Source organism: Typopeltis vanoorti, chromosome 24, assembly GCF_054136105.1.
Source record: "Typopeltis vanoorti isolate ZY-2024b chromosome 24, IOZ_Tvanoo_1.0, whole genome shotgun sequence".
Lineage (NCBI taxonomy): Eukaryota > Metazoa > Arthropoda > Arachnida > Uropygi > Thelyphonidae > Typopeltis > Typopeltis vanoorti.
In genome coordinates, this window is record NC_143572.1 from 56,310,388 (window position 1) to 56,323,570 (window position 13,183).

At 35.3% G+C, this 13,183-nt stretch overlaps 1 protein-coding gene across 2 annotated transcripts in view; it reads right to left on the minus strand.

Annotated features, from left to right (window-relative positions):
• The window catches only part of LOC150093236 (activating molecule in BECN1-regulated autophagy protein 1-like), a 327,434-nt gene that overhangs the window by 72,802 nt on the left and 241,449 nt on the right, over positions 1 to 13,183 (minus strand). For both annotated transcript variants that reach the window (XM_090413653.1, XM_090413652.1), the window contains exon 12: positions 5,069 to 6,100. In XM_090413653.1, coding sequence (XP_090269779.1) covers positions 5,069 to 6,100 — 1,032 coding nt within the window. The remainder of the gene's footprint in view (positions 1 to 5,068; positions 6,101 to 13,183) is intronic.

Here is a 13,183-nt window from a genome sequence, read left to right on the forward strand (position 1 = left end):
CCTATCTTGATGCGTTATTCTAAATGTCCCATTCCCATTTTTTGTCCTTAGTGCTGGCTCAGGTACATTATATACATTTTTACACTCAACTGTCTCACTGATGTCTGCATATCCACTCCCCCCCCCCCCATCCTTGGTAGTTCTAGTTTCCCTGGTTCTGCACATCCATTTTCACTTCATTCAGCAACACTTTTTCCAGTCTTCGCACACCAAGTCCATTCAAATGCAGGCCATCCATCTTGTATAAGTCCTTTTGCCCATCAAACTCATTCCATATCGCACCGTCTGCATAACCTGCGCATAATGTCATTTGCGATTATGGCCCTCCTTCTAAACTCCTCTCTGTCATACTACGGCAACAGACTCACCATTCTAACTCTGTCACTCTTTTCTTTTGCTACCTTTAACAATACTTTCAAGTCCTCTCTCATAAAAAATTTATCACCTTTCAATTCATTCGTACCCGCCACAATTATTAATTCTTTCACCCTCTGTTTTTGCACTCTAATACTCTCACTTACATCCTTAAATTTCGCACCCGGTAAGTACGATTTAGTTACACTCCCATCAATCACTCCTCTTAATAACGAGTCACCATACAACACTCTTTCCTTCATTTCAGAAACTCGCCCACTCTTACGCTGGTTATTTACAACAGCCGAATCACTCTGGAAAGAGTTTTGCAGGTGTTCTAATTGCCGCTGCGCATTTTGTATCACTGCACGCAACCTAGCGATCTCACTTCCTACAAATAATTCCTCATTTTTTTTATCATTCAAACCATTTTCTCTCTGTGTATAGTTGCTCTCACTCTTTCTTAGATCACTGCTCTCATTGCCATCTTGTACATCGCAATTCCCTATCAAGCCACTATTTTCATTCACTTTCTGGCTTTCTTCAACCATAGCTGTCTCACAACCTGACACATAATTCAACTCCTCACTTTGCTTACACTTTCTGCACATTCTCCTACCACTATCACTTTCAATCCAAACTACAGCCTCATTCGGGAATGCATACATTCCACACATATCACATTGGACAAATTCTCTCACATTATAGTTTTTGAGTAACATTCGTAACATATGAAGATTACATACAGTTGAAGATGGGAGTATCTTACCATAGAAAAGGAAGTAGTGACAGAGGCCTGTTAACCACTTTACTGGTTCACAATGTGTTTTTGCATACACCAAAATATGGAGTATATAATTGAGTTGAAATAATATGGAAAAAGAAGCAAGCCATCAATTATCTCTACTACAAGGCATGATAATTCCTTCACATGTAGGACATCCACCTAGAATCTCATTTGTAGCTGTGTCGCAAAGTCAGTTGAACTTCTTCCTTTGTATAGCGCTTTTATCCTGCTTGGTGCAGCGTCTGCTATGATTATATAATTGTGGGAAACCCCAACCGGCTTGTTGCAGGTTGGGGTTTGCACACATCAATTAATCTTTGGATTCCCTGGAGGTGTCACATAATAATAATAACTGGGCTAATGATATAGTTGTGCACAAAATATGCTAACGATTAAAAATAGGCTATTACACCTCTCTACCTAAATTTTGAAAATATACATTGCTCTGCACTTCAGCATCAGTTGTCGAGGAAATGAATGAAGTTTCAAGGTTATGACTGAGGTTTGACAGTCACACTTACCAGTATGGTGCTTTCCCTCACATCCTGAGAAACAGTTTCTCTTATTTGGGCTGCAGATCCCGGTTTACTTAATCCTCTTGTAAATTTTCTTTCCGCCATTTACCAAAATATTACAAACACAAGAAAGAAAATGTTCATTGTTCAGTTTAACATTTTTGCCATACCTCTTGTGTATTCAAACCTTGTAGCTCAAGAAAAAACATATACATCATGATGTGTACATGGACACTTGTAATTTGAAAGATGTTTATGAATTCTAACAAATTTCAAATCCAAGAACATGTTCTGTTCAACCATAAGTTTAATTATAGCATTCATCACTAAATCTTAATTATTTAATGCATAATCGAAAACAGCAATAAACTACATGTTAAAGGAAACAAAGTCAACATTTAGTAATGTAATATATAAATTAATGCTGACAACTTAAAAAAAATATTACTATTTTATGAAAAAAAAAATCATATCCAATCATATATTTCTAATAAAAAATAAAAATTCAGCAAAAAAAAAAAAAAAATTACCAGAATAACAACTTCGAGAGAGGAAAATAAATAAAATACTGCATCTTGCTTTTAATTTAAAAAAAATATATATATATCATCAGTAGTTCCCTTTGAGAAATGAAAATAAGGTGCAAATTGTTTAAATTATTTTATTTTAACAATATCATATTTTATTTATATAAATATAAATTTTCTAAAAATAGCATCTATAAAGCAGTTTTTATTCCCATAAGAAAGTGGACCACATTCCCACTGTCTTACTTTTTCTTCTTCTTTTTTTTTTAAATCGATAGGTAGTCATCAACATAGCCGAAGATAAGCATTTTTCACGAGGGTGGTCTGAAAAGTTCTCAGCCTAACAATGAAAAAATGAATTTATAATTTCAAAATTATTTTTATTTTTAAACAATCTCCCTTAAGACTAATACATTTATTCCAGAAATGCTCCGGCACCATTATCCTGTCCCTGTAGTAGTTCTCAGTAAGATCTGCAAAATACCCATCTACAGCTGCAATCACCTCTTGATTCAAACAAAAATGCTGACCAGCGAGGAAGAGTTTTAGTTTTAGGAAGAGATAGCAGTCAGAGGGAGCCAAATCTGAGGAATAGGTTAGATGTTCTAATAATTCATAGTGCAGATCCCTTAATTTTCCCATTCCTAAAACACCTTCGTGGGCAAGTGCATTGTCCTGATGAAAGATGATTTTTTTCTTCTGCAAAAAAGGATCTTTTCTCACAAATTTTTTTGTCTAGACTGATTAAAAGATTGGAATAATATTCCCCAGTTATTGTTTTACCCTTTTCAAGATAATTAATAAACAAAATGCATTTAGCATCCCAAAACACCAATGCCATAATCTTTCCTGCTGATGAAACCGACTTTGTCTTCTTTTTCTTTGGTGCTGAACAACCGATTTCTGGTGTAATGGTGAATCCAAGTCTCATCCATAGTAATAAATCACTGCACAAAATCAGTTTTATAATTAAACTTATGGTTGAACAACATACTCCAAGCACTGTTCAGAGATTTTCATGCGAGTGCATTTTTGATCTGCTGTGAGCAAGTGCAGCATCCATGTTGCACAAAGCTTTTTCATTTTCAATTCTTCATGCAAAATATACCCTACACATTCTTTTGAAATGCCTATAGTCTCAGCAATTTCACGCACTTTGACTCACCGGTCATCCAATATCATATTGTGCACTTGATCAATGATTTCTGATGTTATTACACTTTTTGGACGTCCTTCATGTGGATCATCTTCAAGGCTGGTATGGCCACGTTTAAACTCGGCAGATCATTTCTTAATTGTCAAAAATGAAGGAAAAGAGTGCCCATAAACTTTTATGAACTTCAAATGAATTTCTTTTGGTGTTAAACCTTCTTTTACAAAAAATTTTATAACTGCACGATACTCAATTTTATCCATTTCAAGGGATACACTTTTGCTTCAGACAGCTGAATAAAACAAACTACTTGATAGAATGGCTTGCAATTCACATGGATGCTTATGACAGATGTACCAACTTGGAAAAAAAAATTGTGCTAATAGTGTTGCCATCTATGGTTGAGGCCAAGAACGTTTCAGACCACCCTTGTATATTTACAGCAGTTAAGAACTGGTACTATTGCTGAAATAACCATTCAAAAAAACAAAAAACATATCTGTTGCATCGTTAAGCTAAAATGTGAAAAGCCATGTTACTGTATATAAATTTGCAAAATATAATGCATAGCATCATACATGTCCATAAGGATATGAGCATTGTCTCTCTATCCAAAGGTCATTATCACCACTGATTGAGTTAGAGAAACCTTTATGTGAAATTTAATAAATAAATAAACAAACATATCCTGTAATGCATATTATACCCCAAAGGGAATAGGCAAGACTCCTTTAAGCTCTAACTGTTAAAACCAGGTGTGCAGCCAATCTCCACCTTTAGCCTTAAGTGACAGTGAGCTCAAGCTAACAATTAACCAAGGCTTTGAAAGGGGAGGAGGGAGGGGGAGAGAGAGAAAGTGGTTGGGTTAGGTTTTAAATTTATGGCTGAAGAAACCAAGGCAATGAGGGCAGTGAATTTTGTTCATATAATTTGTCTGTTTTCTGGAATGAAAAACCCAAGTTTCTGGGAGAGGAAAACTCTGCCACCTCTATATGAGACTGGCTTCACCTTCAGTTGAAAAGTTCTGACAAAGGCTCTTTTCCTCCCAGATGGGATTCAAACCAGATCTTTCCAAATTAACAACTGCATCTATACTGACTGAAGAGAAAAGAAGTACAAGACAACTGCTGCCATCTCATGGCATAACATTTGTATTATTGCCTATAATAATAATGGAGTTCTATGGTTGATTTTAAAGATGTAGGAATGAAAAACAAAGTTTCCAGGAAGGGTGGAGGGGAGGAAGAAATCCTACATGTTTATGCCAGAGATCAACACACTCAGGAACTGGCTGAAGAAAGGCTTAAAAAAAGTTCTAGTTGGTGACCCAGAATTGAACCTATAATGGTCTTTCTATGGGCAGTCTGGCACTATGGAAGCACATGCTATTTTCACAAGGTTAAACAGGCACTCAAGTTTTTACATCCCATTCTCATTTTCCACTACATACATTGCTGTTACAGGCTGAATGGCCTCTCATGGCAAAGTAACTTGGCTTCTTTGAAATTAAACTTGATTGTGTTCTGTTAGAGTAGAACACATCCTATTTGTATAGCATATTAGTATATTATGGCTATCATTTGCATCTGGCTGGTTTGCAGTGGAAAACTAAAGTTCCCAGGAAGAAAAACCTTAAAGTGAAAAGGCTCAAACCAAAGAGTGTGATAAAAAGTAGATAGATATAAATATTTATTACATTAAATTAGAGTATAATTAAGTTAAAATTACTTACCTAACCTAGGCCTAAAGCTTGAATCATACAGAACAGAAAGATATGGAGGTACTCTTCCCCATACTCGAGAGCCATCATGTTCATTACCAGAAAGTATTGCCGACAGAGGTGGCGAACGAGGCCTTTCATGTGGTGGAAGAGGTATTGGGTCTTCTTGAGGTGATGATGAAACTTCTATTTGAACTTCAGGGATATGAAAATGGGATACATGATCAGAGGCACTGCGTATCCGTCTTACTCCATCTAGTCTTCCACTAGCACCTTGTCGCTCTCTTTCTGGGAGTTCTGGAGGCGATTCTGACATATCTTGGCTACCTGGAGAGTTTGCATCATTCTGTCTATACCAGGTAGGGCTGTAGGCAGGAGTACTCAAGTCACTTTCATTTCTATTTTCTTGTGAGGATAAATACATTTCATCATAGCCAGATGAATTAGGCATGGTCCTTATCCTTCTTCTGTGTCTATTTGGCAAGGTTGTTCCTGTGCTGGAGCTTTCAATACTGTCATCATCTGGCCAAGGTATTCTAGGTCTATCTATCTCATCTATCCTATGTTCATCATTACCACCCACATTATCAACATGTAATCTTTCTGAAGCCAGTTCATTTGGCTGTCTTCTCCACACAAAAGGTGAACTTTCGTGCCAAGATCTTCCCTGCCGTCCTCTGTTATCTACATTAAAAAAAGGATTAGGTAACCTGGAATATGGACGCCGAGACCTTTGATTATAGTTTGAGGACTGTGGATCTGTGGCAGCAGTACCTGAGGTTCTTCTTTTTGTCAGCCGATTTGAATGAGGTAGATTTACAGTTTCTCTGTTTGCTACAGAAGTTGTGATTTCATTATTACTATTATTATCTTGCTGACTACTACTACTACCAGTTAATCTATTTGTGCTTGAAGAACCAGGTGTAGAGCTATTGCCTGAATCTGTTAATGACTGAGAGGTAGATGAAGTGAGGTGCATTTGTGTGAGTCTGTAGTCCACTTGTAAAATCCTCTGCATTTGACGAGTTAGCTGAAGACTCATTTCTGGAAAATAAAATATGATAAAAAAAATATAAAGCCAGTAAGTTGTATTAATTATATTTAATTTTTCTGTGATAAACAGTCTATAGATAATAAGTTTATATTAGAATGGAGGTATTTTGTAGATTATTAATAGCTTTAATAATCTATAAATTTAACAGCTACTCAGATGAAGCAATCTGTACTTCATATAAATAACTTCCATTGAGTAATTATTCTATTTGTATAGGTATTATTTCTGGTAAAAATTCCAATGTTACTCCTCTTAAAAACTATTATTTTTACGGCTATTATAGCCTGTTTGTGTTTAGGAGTGTCCTTTATTTTAAATACATTGGCTTTTTTACTCAAGAAATTTTTAGGGCATTATAAGTGTATTTTAAAGGAAAATATAGCAGAATAATTGAGGAAGAAAATTTTGTACATATACATACCTTGTTTAGATGCTAGGATGACTTCATTCTCCATATTTCTGCTGTTAAAAAGGGTGGGAACGTGGGGGGAGTGTTTGACGCACGGCAGGAAAAATAATTTTGAAAACCCGGGTTTTTCTAAAATAATATATATACATATATATATATATATATATTATTATACTTAAGGGTGCTTTTTTGGGGAAGGGGAAGGGTTTTTATGGGAAAACTGGGGCGGGGGGTGACCTTTAACGGGGTGTGAGCCATTTTGGTCATGTGACCATCATCGGAACATTTTCAGGATGAGTATAGGGCTATGTCACAACCGCATGTTGTATCTGCCACAAAAGAGCATTTGTTGTCGCTTATTGGTTGGAGGCATGACCTGATTTGTAAGTTGTGGAGTTTCCAACATTCGGAAATTAGGTAGGGTCAGTGGACGTTGATTGAGTTTTTGTCACATTTTATGGCTATTGTTTCGGATATTCTAAGCATTGTTTCGTTGTCTTGTTTGTCAATTATTATGGCCATGTCGATTTGTGGGATATGTTTCAGTTCAAGGGCGTGAGCTGCTATTTCTGTCTTCCCTGTACTCTATTTTTCTTTTTGATCTTGCGTTGTTTTTTTGTGTTTAAATGTTCCGGAATAGGGATGTTACAATCACGGAAGTGTTCTTGTAGTCTAGTCCATAAAGACCTAATGGTAGAGCTTGTGTAGGTGATGTCACAGTCTTTTTGGCAAGGAAATTTGTAGACTACGTTTTGGTGTTCAAATATTTCTTTGTGTGTGAGTGATTTAGTGGGTTTTAGGAGAGTTGCTAATTTTTGGTTTGTGGTGAATACTAGCTTATAGTCCATGTGTTTGAAAATGCATTTGTAGGCTTTGTATGTGTTTAGGATGTATGGTTGTTTAATGCCCATACATGTTGGGAAGTCAGTTTTGGTTGTATTTTTTTATGATGGGTTTTTGCCATACTGTTTGCGTAATTTATTAGTTGTGTGGGGTAGTTGCGATTTTTAAAAATCCATGTTAAATTCTTTATTCACTTTAATCTAAATGCTTACAAATTCTCAACTAACTAACCATAATTATCTTAACACGGAATTAAAAAATTTAACACATATTTTTAAAAATCGCAACTATCCCACACAACTAATAAATTACGCAAATAGTACGGCAAAAACCAGTCATAACAACAACAATACAACCAAAACTGACTTCCCAACACACGTACGGTCATCAAACTGCCATACATCTAAACACACATAAAGCCTACAAATACATTTCCAAACACATGGACTATAAGCTAGTATTCACCACGAACAAAAAATTAGCAACTCTCCTAAAACCCATTAAATCGCTCACACAAAGAAATATTTGAACACCACAATGTAGTCTATAAATTTCCTTGCCAAAAAGATTGTGACATCACCTATACAGGCTCTATCATTAGGTCTCTATGGACTAGACTACAAGAACACTTCCGTGACTGTAACATCCCTATTCCGTTTATTTAAATGGAATAGGGATGTTACAGAACATTTAATTTTTTTGTGTTTAAATGTTACGGAACATTTAAACACAAAAGCAATGCAAGATCAAAAAGAAAAACAGAATACAGAGTACAGGGAAGACAGAAATATAGCAGCTCGCACCCTTGAACTGAAATATATTCCACAAAGCGACAAGGCTATAATAATAGACAAACAAGACAATGAAACAATGCTTAGAATATCCGAAATAGCCACAAAATGTGACAAAAACTCAATCACCGTCCACTGACCCTACCTAATTTCCGAATGTTGGAAACTCCACAACTTACAAATCAGGTCATGCCTCCAACCAATAAGCGACAACAAATGCTCTTTTGTGGCAGATACAACATGCGGTCATGACATAGCCCTACACTCATCCCGCAAATGTTCGGATGATGGTCACATGACCGAAACAGCTCGCATCCCATTAACACTCTTCTCCGCCCCCAGTTTTCCCATAAAAAACCTTCTCCCCAAAAAATGCCCTTAAGTATAATAATATATATATATATATATAATATTTTAGAAAAACCCGGGTTTTCAAAATTATTTTGCCCGCCTTGCATCAAACACTCCCCCCACGCCCCCCCCCCCCTTTTAAGAGCATGGAGAATGAAGTCATCCTAGCATCTAAACAAGGTATGTACAAAATTTTCTTCCTCAATTATTCTGCTATATTTTCCTTTAAAATACATTTATAATGCCCTAAAAATTATTTCTTGAGTAAAAAAGCCAATGTATTTTAAATAAGGGACACTCCTAAACAAAAACAGGCTTAATAGCCATAAAAATAATAATATTCTATTTGTTTTTTCTAAGTTTTGATTAATCAGATTTATAAATAATTTACACACTGACATTGATTACAATCCCATTGATTACTTATGTGAAATTTAAAGTTATGATTTATAAAATAGCATGAATCATAATCAAAGACCATACTTGTATCCTTGACTTTCATATTACATGATACAATATACTGATATATGCAGGTATCAGTTTTTTCTTTTTCTTTTAATCTCATGCAGTACTCATTATACCTGAATGAGCAGACATTTTTTTAAAGACTTTACTGCATTAATTACAATTTATGCTGAATCTATACTAGTGATGCAAACATTTTCTAATTAGTGTGCCAAAACCAATAAGAAAATCCTTTCCAACTTGCAGTTCAAGGCAATATACCATTGCTAATCTGGCTTAGAATTATCTGACATTCTCAAATTTCACAAAAACGCCTTGCATGTTAAAAAATCAAGCATAGTACTGCTCAAATTTCAGAGGGAATTTTACATTCTTGAAAATTAAGAGATGACAATTAATGAATACCCTCCTCTCTATCTCATAGATGTTTCTATTTTATGTATTTTTCATAGGTGCGGCCCGCCATTATTATCGTACTTTCTTCTAAGCATATAAAAACACAAGCAACTGTTGATTAACATCCATACACTATCTAGGTTCAAACTTCACAAACCAGCTTTTTATCCTCATCTTTCATTCCATCTACTTGATTTTTTGAAACAGCTGTCTTTGCATTGCTTCTCTATAATGACAATGTTTCTTTCTTCTTAATGCTTGCCCACAAAGTATCAGCAAGGTTGTTCTGCCTTGTATAAGTCCCTAGATTAAAAACTTGCAGAATGGAATTTATCTAGGAAATGAAGTGTTTCCCAATGCACAATTCAACGCACCCTCCTCCAAAGTAGGCATCTATGCTTATACCTAATTATCGATGACTATGTCTACAGTTTGACCCGAGAGAGAGATCACTGGACCACTGAAAACTGGATAAAAACTAAATTACCTTTTTGGATGAATCTCTAGCTATGCTGTGTGGATGGTAGATGGAGGTTAAGTGAATCTTGGAGAGAGGAATCATTTAGATGTCATAGTCCAGCAGAAACAAGCAGCAGACAGTAGTGATATGGTATGGAACGATTTTTCTGGGTGCCTCTTGGAGCTCTGATACCCTAACCATATTCTGAATCTGTTGTATCTGCTGATTTTTGCTGATACCACTCCACGGTGACAGTCTTCCCAAATGGCACAGGTGTGTTCCAGCAAGATGATAAAACTCCATGCCATGTTGGAGTTACTATTTGAGTCATTTAATTTACTGAACATGATTTCCATGACCAGCACATTTTCTAGATTTGAATCTCACAGAAAATGTCTGGGATCGCATAGATCAGTGTCTGAATACCCCACCCTGAGCACTTCAACGTTTAATCGCCCAGTACGATCTCACCATCCTTCTTAGTGGAAATTGCAAGTCGCTTGAAGAAGTTGTATATTTGGTCTCTAGAGCGTGGTTTCAACTTATCCAACCCTCAATCCACCCAGGGTACTAATGTACTGTGAAGGAACATGAAAACATTTGCTACCTTTATAAATAGGATTCACTTAAAAATTCATGATTCAAAGAGCGAGACTTCCACCTTGTTTACTGGATGCCAAAATGTCTTGAAAAAGTTACATGTTTGGTTTCTGGATTAGCTCATCCACAGTACTACTTAGGCTAGTGCATTAGAGCCTCCTCTTTTTCTCTCTCTCTCACACACACACAGTATATTAAGAATTTTTCAAATGGCAAAAAAGAATGAGAGATCATCCCTAGAAACTGCATAAAGGTGTGGCAAATTTATAAGCATACATTTCATGTTTTTTTCTTATTTATTTAATTTGGCTGGCTACAGAAAGAAACATAAAAAAGGATAACTACCTAGACAACTGTAAATGTATAAAATGAAACATTCATAACAATCCTCCTTGTTTTCAGTTAACTGTTGCTATATTAGCAATAGTCTACTGCAAATTCTTTATCAATATAATAACAAAAGTCATGTGAACAAATTTCAAAATAATTGGAAATTGAATACATCAGACTAACTGGTGGCTATGATCACTGAGAAGTTATTATTAAATAAGAAGTGGAGGAATTTTGAGTCATTAGAGAGAGTAGCTGACTAAAGAAAAAGGAAAATCTGGTCCTTGTTGGATCTAAACAGCAAAGTGGGAAATGAATACTAGACACAGAAATGTTTCAAAAATATTGGGAGAAAGAGAAAAACGAATAATATATCTCTTATCAACTACATCCCTTATTACACTCTCTAACTTATCATCATCAGCAATAACGGAATATTGCATTGAAGACGCTCTACAATTTCATTAATATACATATTAAACAACAATGGCCTGAATACAGAACCTTGTAGTACATCACTGGTTATCCTCCTTGTAGACTCAGCACCATCATATATCACTTTCTAACATCTGCTGGTCAGCTACTCTTCAATCCATGTCACAAGTTTATTTTGTAAACTCATCCATTTCAGTTTATATAACAACCTGCAATGTGGACCTTGGAAAAATAAAGAATTGTGGTATATCCATTTTCCTTATCCAACTCTGTTTTAATCTATTACGAACACGATTGCTAAAGCATGACATCTTTAAGAAAACCCATGCAGTCCTCTATAAAGAAACCCAGTGTTGTATATCCACTTTCAGATGGAATTCATAACCGGCCTTTCCAATATCATAATGATCATGCCAGAAATACTAAATGGTCTATAATTTGCTGCATCAGTTTTAGGTCTACCCTTGTATAATAAGAATTGTCTTGCTCTTTTCAGTCATTAGAAGTTTTACATGTACTACTGAGACTCAAGTTGAAGAACCAGGTCAAGGTTATTTCTAGATGTTTTTGCACAATTCTTCCAATACCTGTGTTCATATTGCATCTAGTCCAACTGCTGTATCTGAGTCAAGGCATCGCAATAGTTTTAATACTTCTAACTCATCTATCTCAATTCTTTTATCCAGTTCTTACCCAACATGTAGAAATATAATGGGTATGTCTAGAATATATACCTTACTAAAGTGGTCTTTAACAAATCAGTAATTTCTTGTGTATCTGACACTTGTCTACCAATCACATTCACTATGGTTAATTCTCACCTGTTCATTCTTCCTTTTGCATGCTACATAGCAATAAAATTCTTTTGGATTTTTCATTAGCCTGTTCAGCTAACTTCAGTACATAATCTGATTTTCCTTTCTCACCATGACAGTCATTCTCGTAGCTTCCTCTTCATAGCATTCTAGAGACTCATCATTACTCTTCTCATAGTATGAGATCTACAGCATTCTCTTTTTACAAGTTTGCTTGACATTGCCTATATGTTCTATGCTGCAAAGAACATATGGGCAATGTTGAAACAAAAGGGAATTAAAAAAACACTCATAGAACACATCCTCAAAGACAATCACACGGTAAATTGGCAAGCATCCTCCATGCCCTACTTTGAAGAGAATTACTTCTTCGACAGGTTGTTTAAGGAGTCCTCCAAGGTCATTTGCTCAAAGGCATGCTAAATAGAAACCAAAGAATGATCCTTCATGATATTTGGAAGTCATTAATTAATATGTGTAGTATTAAAGATCTCTTCTATGCCAACAATCACATACAGAGTTTATAACATGCACATAACATGCCTAATGATACTCGTGATTAAACGATCATCATTCCAGTATTTTCAATTTATAGATATTAGTGGCTGTTGGAAAATGTTTAATTTTTTAATAGTTTTTAAATTATGTTAAGCAACCTCCTAAAGATACTGTTAGCCATATAGACAGCGAAGCATGTCGAGGAAATACATCTAGCATAAATAAATCTATATGAGTTAAAACCTGATTATTTATTATTCTTAAATACAGATCCTTTTTATATTCTCAAGATTTCTCAACTATTTGTCTAAAAGTGAAAATCTGATCCTGACAACTTCCTTTTGGCCTGAACCCAGCTAGTTCTTTTACAAGTGTCAAGATATCTAGAATGTCTTTATCTTCAGTTTTCACATCTATAACCTTTATCATCTTTGATTCCTTTTACAATGCTCTTTCCTCCATTTTTAATCTTTTTAGTACCTCCCAGAATATTTTGCCACATTCCTGATATTTATTTTCTATTTACTAAAATAAAGAACCAAAATGCTTCAGTTCGGCAATGCAAAATTATATAAGTAAAGTGGATATTAGATCCAGCATTGTTTCAAAGTCAAACATAGAAACTATGAAAGTTTCATAAGGTGAGTTGACTCGTGAATACCGGGGAGTGTATTCCCGTA